This window comes from Gekko japonicus, unplaced genomic scaffold (assembly GCF_001447785.1).
Source record: "Gekko japonicus isolate JY-2015 unplaced genomic scaffold, Gekko_japonicus_V1.1 scaffold990, whole genome shotgun sequence".
NCBI lineage: Eukaryota > Metazoa > Chordata > Lepidosauria > Squamata > Gekkonidae > Gekko > Gekko japonicus.
This window is the reverse complement of record NW_015175385.1, coordinates 629,174-642,244: the sequence shown is the minus strand read 5'-3', so window position 1 is coordinate 642,244 and position 13,071 is coordinate 629,174. Positions and strand designations below refer to the sequence as shown.

The window sequence follows — 13,071 nt, the reverse complement described above, 5'->3', positions numbered from 1 at the left end:
CCTCCTTGCAAATGCTGTACACATGGAAACAAACCATGTGCTACCTTTCTCCTGTCATGTGCCATATGTGGCCCTATCCACCCCTTTTCTGATCATGGTCCATGTTACACTCTGCATGTGTTCCTTTCCCACACAATAGATATCGCTCTTCTCGCCCTCCTGGTTATCTTCTTTATGTCATGCAGCTACCCATTCTTTATTGTCTACCTACAGCCTCATGGAGCTGCGGTGGCTCAAGTGGTTAGGACGCTGAACTGCAGGCTGTGGAAGGTCAGTAGTTCAGCAGTTCGAGACCCAGGGTGCCGCAAGACGGAGTGAGCTCCCGTCTCTAGTTCCAGCTCCTGCCAACCTAGCAGTTCGAAAGCAAGAAATTGCAAGTAGATAAATAGGTACCACTTCGGTGGGAAGGTCACAGCGTTCCGTGCGCCTTGGTGTTTAGTCATGCCGGCCACATGACCACGGAAACGTCTTCGGACAGCGCTGGCTCTTCGGCTTTGAAACGGAGATGAGCACCGCAACCCTAGAGTCGGATTCGACTGGCTTTCGAGCAAGGGAACCTTTACCTTTTTACAGCCTCATCTCACCCACTTCACTGCTACTTAACCGAGCCAGTCCCTATGGGAACAGGATGATATCTACAACTGATCAGTCAGGGACCAAGGAAGGCCTTGGCTCTGGTAGTCTTCCCACACACTTCTGCGCAGATGTAAGCAAGAAGGTGCAGAGCCGGGACAACTGAAGCTCAGGACCATGGACAGTAGCATATCGGACTCCTTTGAGCAGAGGCCAAGCTAGGAGGCAGGCTTTCTGCAACATTAACTGCACAGCAGCAGCAGCAGCAGTGTACCATATGAATTCTTTGCCTTCCCTGTAACAAGGCTGTTGGCAGCCAAAGCTACTCTTTGCTTGTTTTAGTGACTGCTGTTAAGTGCTCAGGTACATGAACCCTAAGAACCCCCCTGGGCCTTTCACTGCATCTCAGATAGGCACCTTGCTGCCCCCTTCTGGAGAGAATTGCAACTCCACAGCAGTGTACCATGGTCCCATTGTATTCTTAAGGGGGGGGTGGAAGGGTGGAGGCAGCCTTTCTACAGAAGTTAGCATGAGTTTCTTAGAAATAATTTTTTCCTCATTTTGCCATAAGACTAGAGCTCAGGCTTGCCCACTGACATTGACTGGCAGTAGAATCACAACAGACAAAGGAAATGACGTCTTCTTACAAGACATAAGTCATTTACGGAATCTGCTGCTAGGATCTGTCTTGTCAGGGATGCTCTAGGCTGATCCCGCATTGAGCAGGGGGTTGGACTGGATGGCCTATATGGACCCTTCCAACTCTGTGATTCTATGATTCTAAGGTGGACAGGTTCCTGACCAAAAGCTTAGATGACTTTGAAACGGGAACAGGGCACACTCATGGAGGATAGTTCTATCAACAGCCATTAGCTACAACTGCTCAGCAGAACCTCCAGATACAGAGGCAGTATACCTTTGGCCAACAGGTGCTGGATGGCATGGGAGGAGCCCCCCCTTTGTCGTTTGTGCCCTCTTCTGGGCCTTCCAAGGGCAACTCTTTGGTTGAGCCAATATAGGAAACAGGATGATAGACGAAGTGGACTCTTGGTCTGATTGAGCAGGGCTCTTCTTATGTTTTGGTGTTCATTCCTGGCTGTTCACTCAGTCTCTGGCTGTTTGAGGTTTTAGGATTCGAGATCCTCCAGAAGGCTTTAAGGGTTTGACAACCACTCCTGGCTGCTAGTAGCCAGTGAGGCTCAGCTTTCTTGTATCCTGCTCTACAGAGGTCAAACCAAAGTTGTTCTTCTTATAATGTATTATTTACATTGTGCCATCAATGCTTATGACAATGTATAAAGCATGGAAAGACTTGTCTCTGTCCCAAGGAGCTTACAATCTAAACTTTAATCACAGCGGGAAACAATAAATGAAAGCAAGAAGATGAAAGTGGAGATGAACAGCAGAAATATATCTGTGCCTTATTCTTAGGCTTCGTTTTTGTAGAAGATGGTGGCTAATGGGTTGTCTGCCCCAAGCTCCATGGGCGTGTGTTGAGGAGGGATTTGAAATAAATGAGAGAGGAGGGAGAAACAGCACTCCTCTTTTGTAACCACTGCTTGGGTAGGCTGCCTAGGAGGAGTCACAGGAGTAGTGTCTAGTTCCTGACACTGATCTCGTGTTGCTGTCTATGTGTAAAAAGTGCCTCCTTGTGATAAATCTGGGTTTCTGTGACTTGTAGGTAATATCTTTACAAGTTCATGTTTTTGGCTTTGTATTAAACCCAGAATGAGGAGTTCCCAGACTTCTCATAATTGCCAATACTGCTTTCCCAACTCCAGGGGCTCTTGTCGTATTCCTCTATCAGCACAATCGTACTGCTATACCTCACTGCACAGCTTCATGCAAAAAAAAGTCCAAATTATGATAAAATATCTGATCCAGGATATTACATGCAATTAATCACATTTATGCAAAGTACATGAGCCTGTGCAAGCTTTGCCAATATGCTTTAATTTATTTTGAGAACAGAATTTGAGACTTCTTGATGGAGAAAGTGATGTATATTTATTTCTGAGCAGCAATGAAGAGCCCTAAGCTTCTCTGAAAGTAGTATAATTTATTTATGTTGGCTGCTATGATTTCCCTGCCCCTCCAGAGTCACTGTTTGGAGGAACTAGTTGCAGGAAGTTTGAGCTGGGATACTAGCCCCATAGCCAGTGTGGTGTAGTGGTTAAGAGTGATGGACTCTAATCTGGAGAACCGTTCAATTCTGCCCTCTTCCACTTGAAGCCAAGCTGGGTGACCTTGTGTCAGTCACAGCTCTCCCAGCCCCCCCGAAAGCCTAGCTCACTGCTTAATGCTAAAAGAGAAGAGAGAAAGTTTCAGGCTACCAGACAATCCTAGGATTTCCTGGCTATACCACACACAATGCAGAACACTAAAAAAGAGATAGAGCTTCATGCTGCCAGACAATCCTAGGATCTCCTGGCTATACCACACACAATGCATAACACTAAAAAAATGAGATAGAGCTTCACGCTGCCCGACAATCCTAGGATCTCCTGGCTATACCATAGACAATGCATAACACTAAAAAAAGAGAGAGAGCTTCATGCGGCCAGACAATCCTATGATCTCCTGGCTATACCACACACAATGTCATACAATATATATATTTTTAGCCCAGAATCTTCCCAGTTCTGGGAATCAGGTGATCTCATAGAGCCAATCCACTACTATTGCCTGACATGAAGCTCCCATATCTGTTGTACTCCCATAGTCTGGTCAAACATTGCTGAGGGAGACCTCCAGGCTATGCTTCTCCAAAGTACTTGTCAGCTCTTGCATTTGAGCACTTGACAACTTATTCATAACATTTATTGACTGCTTTTCTTTTTTTAAAAAAAAAGCCCAAAGCAATTTAAGATACTCACTGTAGCCACCTTTCAGTGACAGAAATGCCAGAATGCTTGACTTCACCATGTCAGAAGGCACAGTACTGGATCTGAGACTCTGACGATTTCCAAGAATCATACCATAACAACAAAGAAAGAAAGCTCAACTGTGTTTCATTGTTACCAACACAAAAGCTCCGAGGGCTGATTCAGATGCTGCCTTTGCAAATGACACTGGCTGTTGGCAAGGGAAGGAACACTATCACCCCACCCATCCGCATATTCCTTATTTACACATCTAATGGGAGTGATGTGGTCCATGTCCGTGGGGAGGGTCTGTGGCTCAGTGCAAGAGAATGTGCTTGGCATGCCACGGTCTCAGCCCCAGTCCCCAGCATCTCCAGTTAAAAGGGTCGAGTAGCAAGTGATGTCAAACAGCCTCCACCAGGGGACCTTGGAGAGTGGCTGCCAGCCAGAGCTGACACTGATGAGCTTGATGGACCAAGGCTCTGACTCACTCCCAGGCAGCTTCACGAGGCTGTTATGGCTGCAAGGGTCACACTGGAATTCCTCCAGAGACTCAGAGCACCAGAACAGAATCGGGTCAACGCCAGGTAATCCCCATGGTAAGGAGAGGAACAATTGTGTATTATTAGAGGCATCCCCGCACTGGGATGAAGTCAGTACATTTTCCAAGATGCCTTCTACAACTTATATACACGAAGGAAGTGTGCATCTATTTGTTTTGTGTGAGAGCCAATGTGGTATAGTGGTTACAGTGTCAGGCCAGGATCTGGGAGACCCAGATATAAAGCTCTGTTCTGCCATAGAAGCTCCCTGGGTGACTTCAGGCTGATCATAAAATAGACAAGGGCCACTAATGTAAGCCACTTGAGGTCCTGTTGGAATGAGTATAAAATCTAAATTAAAAAAACACGACATCTGTTTCTGCTGGCCAAGAACCATACAAGGTCCTGAGGGCCCACCCTTTGGACTCTAGACATCCTGCTCAGTTTCCTCTCTTGGCTTTCTGGTATCTCATCAAGCACTCCCCTACACTTTTGGGACTATTTTTGGTACCTTAAGACCTAGTAAACTTTGTTTTAAAACAAAGATAAAATTATGCCATAGTGTCTCAAAAAGCACAGCTTCTCCTGTTTCCAGTGCAGCACATCAAAATAAAAGAGAGGAGACACTATATTTATATGAGATTTTGGTCTTCAGATAGCCCACATCTGAATTCACTGTCCAGGGCCTGGACTCCAGGCTGCTGTTGCAAGGAGCCCTATCCAACGAGTGGGCCAGCAGAGGATCTGACTGAGCACTGAAACAGTGTATTGTTATCCCCCCTGCACAATTAATAGCCATGCAGAGAGAAAGTGGGGTGTAGTGGTTACAGTGTCAGACTAGGAATGGGGATGCCTGAATTCCAAAGGCCACTGTTCCATGACGTTTAGTGCAAGACCTTGGCTTGGATCCACCAGAGGATTTCCTCATGCATAAGGAAGGGATTTCCGCCCGTTCTCCCACTCCAAAGTAGACCTATGACTCTCCCTGTCCCCCAGGAGCAGTATGGGAGGGGGCATTTGGGGCTGTCATGTGAGAGAGGAGCCAGGGAAGTCATTCTCTGCATTCAGAAATCCCTTCTGTTTGTGGAAATCTTCTGGTGGGCGCAGACAATGGACTGCTTGCTACTTCTACATGGCAGGCTTTGAGCATAAAATGGGTGGGGCTGAGTGGGGTGAGGGACAACCATATATGCTACTGCAACTCCATGGAAGGGTGTGATAAAAATATAATAAATCTTCGTGTATTGTGGCAAAAACCTCTGAAGAGAGTGTATGTGTGTGGTATGCTTAAACATTTTGACATGTATTGTCAAATACACACTGCTCGCATATTCTCACCTTGAACATTCACAAAGGGCCAAATGGTATATAATGGGTGGGGGAGAGATCCGTGTATATTAATTCTTCCCTACAGGTGGGGAGGGGAGTTTTGCCCCTTCCCCATCTTACCTCACTGCATTCTGTTGTTCGAAGTGTGTGTGTGTTTTACCTGGCCCACCTCTGATTCCTGAAATGATGTGGCCTGGAAGAGAAGTGTTTGAAGCAGTGACAGACAGCAAGATAGGGAGGGGAATAATATACACACAGCTTGTTCCCATGTCAGTTTTGGCCTTGTAAATGCGGGAATAATATACACACAGCTTGTTCCCATCATGTCAGTTTTGGCCTTGTAAATGTCATATGTAATAAAAGCAAGAGAACAGCAGGTTTCTTCTTCTGAAAAAAAAAATTAAGTTTCTAGCTCTCATGACTGAAACAAATATCAGCATGTGCCAAAGCTGCTGGTTTGAGCTAAAATGTAGGTTCTGAAAATGCCTGGCTATGTTCATACATGCTTGCTTACCATCTAGGGTGCCTAAATACCAGGTTCTCATTGCACAAATTGTTTTTTGCTACAGATCCCCACACCAAATAAACTATAGCTGAGGTCATGTTGGGCATGAGATGCCTCACACTCCATAAAGCTCCTTCTAAAAGTACATCACTCAGCTAGATCCCAGGGCCAGCGGAGACTGTGGTGCTGCTGTCTCTGTGGGTCAAGGCCAATCCAGCCAGAGGATGCAAAGAGCCACATGCTTTCCCTAAGAGACTAAACTGTGTGTCTTCTTCAGGTACGAGATCCCAGACACCCAGATGGCTGATGAGAAGCAGGTGGAGATCTTGCAGGAGAAGGCAAATTTCCGCAACTTCAAGCCAAAACCCTTCAGCATGCTGGAGTTCTCTGACCGAGCTGGGCACGACATCCGGGAAATGCTGCTCTCCTGCTTGTTCCGTGGGGAACCATGCGCCCCGGAAGACTTCAAAGTGGTGAGTGGCTATTTTGTGCCTTTGCCCCCTTGAGCAGGGAGATATCTTATGCGTTTGGCTGGAGTTGTACTGCCTCAGACCTTGTTTGGTGTCCAGGGAGAGGCGAATCTGTGTTGCGCTCTGGCGTTATGGTTGGCTTTGCTGAGGAGAAATGTAGTGGCTGACAAGCTACTGTGTAGACGGTTTTGTGTCTGTTTTGTAATGATCTGTATTGAGGTGCGTCCTGGGGATCTTGAGGTCAGTGAGAGGAACCTCATAGCCTCCCTCAGATCTTCTTGACACAATAAGTTTGTCCCAGAATAACAAACCCCTGATCTCACTTCAACCTGATTTTTTTTACACATTCAGTGGGGTGAACCAGAGGCCAAGCTGACTCATTGATTAAAGGATCATATGGGAACAGCAAGCTTATCTTTAATGGGGGGGGGGGCTCACTGTAACCCCAAGAGATGCAATGACTTGTGAAAGACCCAAGGTAGAGTTTGCAAGAGAATCTATAATTGGAGGCAGAATCAAAGAACCTGTCACAATCTTGGTTAGGTATATAAATCTTGAGGCAATCAGCTGTATGGATGTGGTGAGGCCTTGCGGTGGCAGTGGATATTTACGTGGTGCTGACCTCTGGAGGATGCCCTTGCTGTGATTTCTCTCCGTCTGTGGATATACACCCAGGGTGTGAGCAGCCTCAGTGCATCCAGTAATGTGTAGGAGGGAAGATCCAGTAGGGAAAACTTCTATCTATCTGACCATGGACATTGTAAAGCCTGTCAGGAGACTCTAGTACCTGCTTTGTTGATGTAAACTTGGATAACTATTGGTGTAGATGTGGACCGTGTCCATGTGCTGATCATCTGAATTATTAGCTCGATGCCAGGTACTACTAGTGGCTGGTGGTGACTTGCGTGATTTTAAGTTGATGGTTGGGAAGTCAGGCTTCGGTCAGAGCTAGAAGATCGTTACAGATTCCCACGATGTATGCTTTTGAGTTCCTTGTAAGAGCACCTTTGGATATCATGAACAGAAACACGGCCGAGACTTACCTGAAAGGCCAGATTGCTGCGTGGGCAAAGGAGGGCTGGAGGAGGTCTTCTCTCCCCTGGCAGTGTGGGTTTCGTCAGATCCCCACCCACCCTCCCTGGGTTTAAAAAGTTTCTCTAAGTTTGTTATTGTCACAGTTGGTGGTTTTTGCACATCTGGGGTGGATCCTTTTCGGGGAGACGGGCCTGCGGGTCCACCTTCCCCTTTTTGGGGACCCCCTTAAGGGGTCTGGGGGTTTGAGCCAATACGCAGTAGGCCCATCTCGAGGGCTGTGCCAGGCTCACCCCAGGTGTCAAATTGGTACCACGCAGAGGCAGCCGCCCTTGTGATACCAGTAGTATTTGTCACTCCTGGGTTTTTCCCTCAGCAGGCGGGCTGAGGGACGTGGTTATCGGGTGGCAGGCAGGTCACTCGATTTTCCAGGATCCACCCCCATGCTTCGCCAATGCTCCTTGTTCTGCAATCAATAAAAGCTGTGGCGTGTTCTTTATTCCAGAATTGTTGTGTGGTGTGTTTATTGTGGACCTTAGCAGGACCTCTCCTTACTAAACCCTGCGCCAGCAAACCCAGCCAGCTTGTCCTAGTTGTCTCTTCTGGAGAAAAGCTGCATAAACTGTACAGGGGTGTCTTCTGTCAAGCCCATAGTCACTCAGGAGCATCAAATCTGTTTAAGCCCCCTCTGCTCGAGGTGAATAAAAACAGAATAAAGATTGACAGCTGCAATAGTGGCTCATGCAGGGTAAGTGGCAAATAAGTACAGAGGAAAGAAGGAGCTCAAGAAGGAAGACATAAGCCGGAGTAAAATAACCGGGCAGCCTCAGTGTGATTAGTCAGTACATGGCAAAGCAGATCATCTTTGCCTCTTAGCTTGATTCAGACCAACACACATACTTAAAGGAAGAGGGCTAGATGTATGAATTTATTTTATTAAAATTGATATCCTTTCCTTGTGGATCAAGGTGGCTTACAATCATAACTGAAATAAAGCTTAGGATAAAGTTTAAGATATGGCTTAGGCCAGGGATGGCCAGATGCAGCATTAAAACAACTATATGAAAAGAACTTCAGGGACTAATTCTGCTTCATGATCATGGAAGACGCACCGTTGTTGTCAGAGGAAATCATCAGTGAAGTGCTGGACAATATGAAGACATTTTATTAAACAATGATCCTTCTACCACGTTAATGTTACTAAGAGACTGGATTGAGATAAAGAAATTCACCAACCAAAAACCACCTCCAGGTTGTTTCTGACCATCTCCAGCCCTTTTTTTTTCATTTTTGGACTTGCGCACTCTCTCTGTCCTTCCTTTGTGCATGCAGCTGCAATTGGCACTGTCCTGGTTCAGAAATCTTGGATCCAGCTCCAGTTGATCTAACCCTAGTTGGTCACAGGTACCTGTACAAATGTTCCTTTTCCAGCAACCATGATTAAATTGTAGATTACAATCCCAGATTTTTGGAAAGAAACAAACTTTGATTTGCTGAAGCATCTGCATTTGGACAACACAGCAACTTGGAGTTAGACTGAGGATTTCTAAGCCAGAAAGTCTTCAGTCACAGCACATGCACACAAGCAGTAGGGAGAGGAGTGAAGAAGCACATTCAGTCCAAGATCTGAGGCTCGTTCATGTCACAAACTGTGGTTTGTTTATGATACCTGAATGTAGTCTTGAAGTTTCACTGGGCATCACCGTCCGAGTATTCACACATATTTTGGCAACTGTAAGGACTAGAAACCCACTTTTTAAAATGCAAGATTATACAGATGCTAAATTTTGCTCCCAATACTGCTTTCTAAATTTGTGCACTGCAGTTAGAGAATGGTGGAGCTGTAGTTTTGCCCAGACTCTGCCAGTTGAGAAGCTGAAAGTCTGGATTTGGAGAAAGTTCTGAAGGAAAAAAAGTTCCTCTGTGCTTGCTAGATGGCACATAGCAGTATCAGTGCCATTCTGAGCATATAAGTATCAGGTGGGTAGCCAGGTTGGTCTCCAGCAGAAGAGCTAGACTGGCATCCAGTAGCACCTTAAAGACCAGCAAGAGTATAAACTTTTGACAGTCAAAGATCCTTTTTGTCAGATATCTGAAAGCTTATACCCTGGAAAGCTTATTGTTTTTAAAGTGCTACTGGACTCAAATCCTGATTAACCTTTCTAAGTCCATTGAAGTCAGGGGGCTTAGAAGGGTTAACTGTGTTTAGGATGGCACTGCAAGTCACATTGCATGTAAATTTGTCCAAAATGCCTGGTAAAAAGCATCAGGACCATTCTGTGCTTCTAGACTTCGGCATGCTTAGCACACCAGGGCATAGTTTGCAGGTTGCAATAAACTATGGGTTGTTGTTATGCAAAAGAGCCTGGAGGATCCTCAGACCCAGGCACTGTGTCCCCTCTTCCCTTCCCTTGCACACTGCCCCAAAATATAAAATCATAGTTTATCATTTGTCATTTCATTTGAACCTTCTTCCCTCCAAAACAGGATAAAACTAGAGTTTGGAATTCTGGTTTGCATAGAAGAGAACAAACCACAGTTTGTAGTTTGGAGGAAGCAGCAGATAGCAAAAGTATGTGGTTTTTGAGAGGTGTCAGTGGAATGTGGAGAACATATGGAAGCCTGAGGATGCCCCAGGATTTATGTAACAACAACCCCTGCTGTGTCTGAACCATGCCAGTTGCCATGGGATTGCTGATGCCTCCAGGCTGTGCTTAACTTCAGCGGGATTACTATGGAAGGTGCCACTGTCAGTTCATGGATCAGTCATTTCCAAACTTTGCAAAAATTAGCCTCCCTGATTCAAAGTTCTAAAGCATTCCCCATGGCTAATGGAACTGTCTGATACACACACTCACCAACAAAGACCGAGAGTCTTGGCAGTCAAGAAGTCCTTGTGAGGGACTGATTAGAGTCCTAAGGTGCTGGGGCAGCAGTGTACAGCTGCAGGGCAGGAGCAAGATGAAATCTGTAAAGCACCAGAAAGGTGGGTAAAAAGCATGCAACCAACCCCCCCCCCCAAACCTGAAAACAAGAAATTTGAGGTAGACATGCATGTAAGAACTAAATTATAAATCCAATAGATGCTAAAGACATAAATATCCTTTAGTTGATATGTCATAACTAATCATAACATATAAAACTCTCATATTGTCAATTATAAAAGACGTATTGGATTTTATAATTTAGCTATTAAATACACATATACCTCAACTTCTCGTTTGCAGGATGGAATCTGAACAAAGAGAAATCTGTGACCCAGCAGCTATGCTTTGGTAGGAGGGTTCATAGCTGCAAAGACACAGCCTGAAAAACCAGGGCCCTTATCTGCAGTGCAAGCAGGAAAGACAAGCCAACAGCTGCACTGATCACCTGTTTGGTGGGGACTGTATTAGTCCTTTTAGTTCTCCACCCAATCAGCTAATAGGGGCAATGGCTGCTTTTATAGGAAAGCTCCACGTACAGAACCACACAAAGAGGGAATGTACAGTGTGCATCTGTGCATGGGATTCCCCATCCCGGATGGTTAGGCGATCGACCACCCATGGTCTGCAGGGATCCTCCAGGTGGTCTGCTGGATTAGGCCAGGGAAGCATGGCCGAGGCTTGGCTTGGGCCTGGCTGGTGGCACCCACTACCTTCTTCCCGCCTGCCACAAGCTGGGAGTGAGCCAAGCCCGATCATGAGAGGCCAGAGATATGGAGTGTGTGTCACCATTTCCCATGCTGCTGCTGCTGCTGCTGCTGCTGTCCAGGAGACAGTAAAGCCCCAGAGGCACTTCCAGCACCTCAAGGGCTCAGCTTGGACTGAGCTAGCAGTGGTTCAAGTCTGGGAGGCGCCTATGGGCATCGACTGCACTTGCGGCCTCCTCCCACCCCACTCCTGGCTGAGAGCAAGCCAAGCCCCAGTGGTGCTGCTAGTAGTGTCCAGGTTCCATTTGGATCAGGCAGGCAGCAGTGCGGGCCCCGGAGGCAGGAAAAATAGCACTGGGGCAGGAGGGGAATGGTAGTGATGGGGGTGTTGCAGAACCCTGCCACGTGGCAAACAAGTCTCAGCTGGATCTGGGGGCAAGGCTACCTTCCTATGGAAATTAAGGACATTCTTGTGCACCTCCGGCTGCCATGCCAGGCTCTCTGCACATGCAAGGAAGCACCACTGGGTTGTGTACACGCAACTTTGTGAAGTTAATGGGAGGAAGCCCTGGTCCAGGAGGAGGCTCCAGGTCTCATTGGGAAGGTTTTCTTCACTACCTGAGAGGTGATTGGAAGCTGCTATTGTGGTGAGTGTACATGTGTGTTTTCAGGACGCACAAATACACAGATCCCAAGACAGTCTTTGGAAAATTTGGGGCAGCAGGAGTCGAGAAAGCAAAAGATCACGGAGAGATTGGGGAGGAGTCAAGTCACAACTGACTTATGGCAACCCCATAGAGATTCCACGGCAAGAGACATTCAGAGGTGGCTTGCCATTTACTGCCTCTGTGTCATGACCATGAAGTTCCTTGGTGGTCTCCCATCCAAGTACTAACCAGGGCTGACCCTGCTTAGCTTCCAAGACTGGGCTAGCCTGGACTACAGAACAATCTAAAATGCAGCTCTCTGAAGTGAATCTTCTGGCAAAGATATGAAGAAAGAAAAGTGAGGACAAATTCCCTGAGATGGTGTGGGGGTTGTTTGTGCCTTGGTGACACATTAAAAAAATACAAAAGCCTTCTGAAATTTTGAAAAAGAAAGTCCTTACTTTCTGTTTATCTTTTGATCTGAAACGCTAAACAATTGCTTGGAAAAGAATAGGGGTTTCAAGGCTAGTTTTCTTCAGCTAGTCATTACCAAATCTGAGCAAGCTTGGGAATATCTGGAACTGCCATCCAGCCAGGAAGGTGCCTTTGGGGTCTCGGAATCCCTTCAGGGTGGTGAGGGAAAGGCACCCTACATATTCTCAAAGGCATTTTTTTTGAAGCATCCCATATGCTGTTTCTGCCGCTCATCCATACAGAATAGGTCCTGCATACATACGTGTGTGCCGTCAAATTGCAACTGACTTATGGTGCTGACCCCAGGAAGGGACTTTCAAGGCAGAAAAGCAGAGATGGTTTGCCATTGCCTTCCTCTGCAGAATGCTCCTTGGTGATCTCCCATCCAAGTACCAACCCTGTTTAACTTTCAAGAACGGATGAGATCAGGCTATGCTATGCCACCTTCCCTCCCCAGAATATGCCCTGGATGAGGTCTTTTTAAACGGGGTCATGGTTCAAATGGAGCATTGCTTGTAGCCACCTTAATTCTTGGCGGCTCACCTGGCTTCCAATATACAGAGGTGATCCAAACGACTCCCATATGAAAAGCAGGAATATCCCAAACACATACTTTCCTTGAAATGTGAGTTGGGCTTTTCCTTTTTTACAATTCTTACCCAGTTCATGTCAAAAATTCACCTCTCATGGTCAACACATACACCCCTTCCCAGGGCTGCTTCCTCCTTTCCTAGGGATGTGCTTTGCTGGTAGACAAGAGCTTCTTGCAGGAAGCAGGGAAGGGGGAGATGGCCCTGGAGTCTCCTCTTACATCTAACCAGTTCTTGTTGTTCAGTCGCACAGTCGAGTCCGACCCTTCGCGACCCCATGGACCAGATCACGCCAGGCCTTCCAGTCTTCCACTGTCCTCTGAGGTTTGCTCAACTTCATGTTCGTTGCATCTATGACACTGTCTAACCATCTCATCCTTTGCCGTCCCCGTCTTCTTTGACCTTCAATCTTTC

The 13,071-nt window shown here is 46.6% G+C and overlaps 1 protein-coding gene across 1 annotated transcript in view; it reads left to right on the top strand.

Moving 5' to 3' along the window:
* The window catches only part of ASIC1 (acid sensing ion channel subunit 1), a 219,822-nt gene that overhangs the window by 678 nt on the left and 206,073 nt on the right, over positions 1–13,071 (top strand). Inside the window, exon 2 of the mRNA XM_015425626.1 lies at positions 6,091–6,286. Within this exon, the coding sequence (XP_015281112.1) occupies positions 6,091–6,286 (196 nt within the window). The remainder of the gene's footprint in view (positions 1–6,090; positions 6,287–13,071) is intronic.